At 40.1% G+C, this 2500-nt stretch overlaps 1 protein-coding gene and 1 pseudogene across 1 annotated transcript in view; one reads left to right on the plus strand and one right to left on the minus strand.

Annotated features, from left to right (window-relative positions):
* The window catches only part of LOC138006905 (zinc finger protein 862-like), an 11134-nt pseudogene extending 8865 nt beyond the window's left edge, over window positions 1–2269 (plus strand).
* The window catches only part of LOC138006906 (DNA replication complex GINS protein SLD5-like), a 9768-nt gene that overhangs the window by 1523 nt on the left and 5745 nt on the right, over window positions 1–2500 (minus strand). The window contains exons 6-7 of the mRNA XM_068853533.1: window positions 1268–1365; window positions 65–153 (exon numbers count right to left, since the gene is read on the minus strand). Coding sequence (XP_068709634.1) covers window positions 65–153; window positions 1268–1365 — 187 coding nt within the window. The remainder of the gene's footprint in view (window positions 1–64; window positions 154–1267; window positions 1366–2500) is intronic.

A 2500-nucleotide genomic window follows, 5' to 3' on the forward strand; every position in this document is an offset into this window, starting at 1 on the left:
GATATCGTCTGCCAATGTAGCAGCTAAAGCCATCTTAGAGAGCAAGCTACTAAGTAAACCGTACCTGCTTTCTTTCTGTCAATATTCTGCATGTTTGCCGGCATGTGTTGTAAAGCTAAAGACTTCATTAGTCCTTCCATATTGTCAGCATAGCTAAAGAGAACAACATGTGAAAACATTTAGGTCTTTGACTTCATACAGAACTTAAGAAGGATGAAACAAAAAAAAAGAAATTGACCCAAGCATCATCATAAGCTCTTCAAGCGACGATCTTTGTAGTAGCATCTACAGCGCGGTCCCAACGTAATGGAATAGCAAGATCGAATGTAATGAGATAGCTAGGCTGTTCCCTGGCTCAGGACTCCACGCAATGACAATAGACCCTTTGCATAAACAGCAATGTACATCCTAAGCCTCACATTCATGTGAAAAATCCTTTGTCTAGAAACATCAGTACGAGGCTAAGGATGTACAAAGTATTGTTATTCAAATTTTGGCGCCATTTATGGAAAGGGTCTATGGCACATCACAAGTCTCTCTTATTAGTAACCATTGTGCAAACAATGTTATAACGCATCTCTTCAGCTGTGGTAAGAACAGCAGTCAGAGTGACGCACTCGGCTATCTCCTCGTGCGGCACTCCTCTGTTCTTACCTCATTTTGACATCATCTGTGATCTAACAATTACACAGTGACACTACATGTACAGTAAGCCTGTTGAATGGCCAATAAAGGTTGACAAAACGGTTTTACCAACAATACAGTAAAAAGAATTAGCTAAATGGATAGGAATATTTGTGCATTAATATTAGGTTTCACACTATTCAGATATGGCTTGTTGCCGCAAGTGAGTGCTCTTTTGGTTTGGGGAGCATACAGAGTAGTTTTGTCTATGCTAGCCTGTTCCAGGTTCCCAGATAGTCGGGAAAACGAAAACAAGTGCGTGTGGAAAACGAGTGGGGCTTGGGTCGAGGCATGGGGCCCCCCCCCCCCCCCCCCCACTCATTTTTCGCACACATTTTTTCTCTTTCAGACTATCTGGGAGCCTGGAGCAGGCAACAGGTGAAGCTATAATCCTTGTAGTTACGAACAAAATTTGAGCAACGGCATAGAGAAGCCTGAAAAAACTCTCTCTTCTCATATCCGCAGTTCAATTTACATGTATCATTCATTTCACATATACATCATTTTGTTCTCCCTAATACTGCATGTACTGTACTTGAAAAACTTCAAGGGAGCATTAAATGTTAAGGCAAGGGTAACTTACTCTTTAGCATACTGGAGTTCCTCAGGAGACAACCTTGAACTTTCATTTTCATCTCTTGCTGCTTCTTGTTCAAGCACATGAACAACGTGTTTCTCGATCTAAACCAAGGCAACAATCATCAGTTACATGAAGCATGGCCAATTACTTACAATAAGCTTTGTTTGAAATTAAAGTTTTTTTTATTGTTCTTAATAATTAATTAAAACATTGCAGAACTGAATACGTCCTAAGATTTTGACGACCAGGGACCAGTTGCTTGAAGCCTGATTAGCGCTAACCGTTGGTTAAGAGGTATCAAAACCTATATGTTTCCATGGTATTCAACACTGGTTAGTGCTAACCATGCTTTGAGCAACCTGGGCCTGATAGGGCCCTGTTGCTGGATATACCCTGTATATACTGCACATTCAAATTTCAAATCATCTGAAAAGACTCCACATCTCAGTCAGAAGTTTGTTTGTTTACTGGGATTTATGCCAGATATGCGATATATAATTATGCTGTTTGGGCTTATTTTGTGTCTGACTTCATCAAATAAATCTATTGTACTTAGCTAACAATTTATTGTGTATTAAGTTCAGTATTTTTCTGAACCACTTAAATTATTGATATTTTCGTAATTCTGCGAAGTTCATTTTCAGGTGCCAATGGCCAAAATGCGTTTTGGCTTCCATCAATCAAACTTCCGTCGCCAACCACAGATGACGAAATCAACTGATGCGTGACATAACCCACCAATCAGACGACTCGATGAGAAAGAAAGAACTCTGTGAAAGAAAATCGTGTCAAGTCTTTATTGAGTATGCGCAGACCATTGCTTGGAGACAGTTTCAAACCCAGGCCGAGTCTCGATCCCACTCCTGACTTTTGTACTGAAGGTTCGATTTTGACCTTTGCCTTGTCAAAAATATGATGCGTGCCCTGCCTAAACCGGTTTGACTGGAGTGAATAGCCCAGAAACTTGGGTTGCAGCAACTCAAAAGATAGGATTTCTGCAGAGAGGTAGGATTCCGCAGAATTATGAAAGTCACAGTAAGATTATGTGAATTCACTGAGTATGAGAGAGAAAATAATGGTAAAGCAAAGAGCAGGCCGTTATCCTTTTAGGAAGGCAACTTACGTGTAACCAAGTTGCTGTAAGCTCAACAAAAAACTCTTCACGTACACTGTAGGGCTGCTGTTTTCTATTTGTTTTGGTGACAATTACACAAATGAATAATAATTATTTATGTC

The sequence above is a fragment of the Montipora foliosa genome, chromosome 6 (genome assembly GCF_036669935.1).
Source record: "Montipora foliosa isolate CH-2021 chromosome 6, ASM3666993v2, whole genome shotgun sequence".
Taxonomy (NCBI): domain Eukaryota; kingdom Metazoa; phylum Cnidaria; class Anthozoa; order Scleractinia; family Acroporidae; genus Montipora; species Montipora foliosa.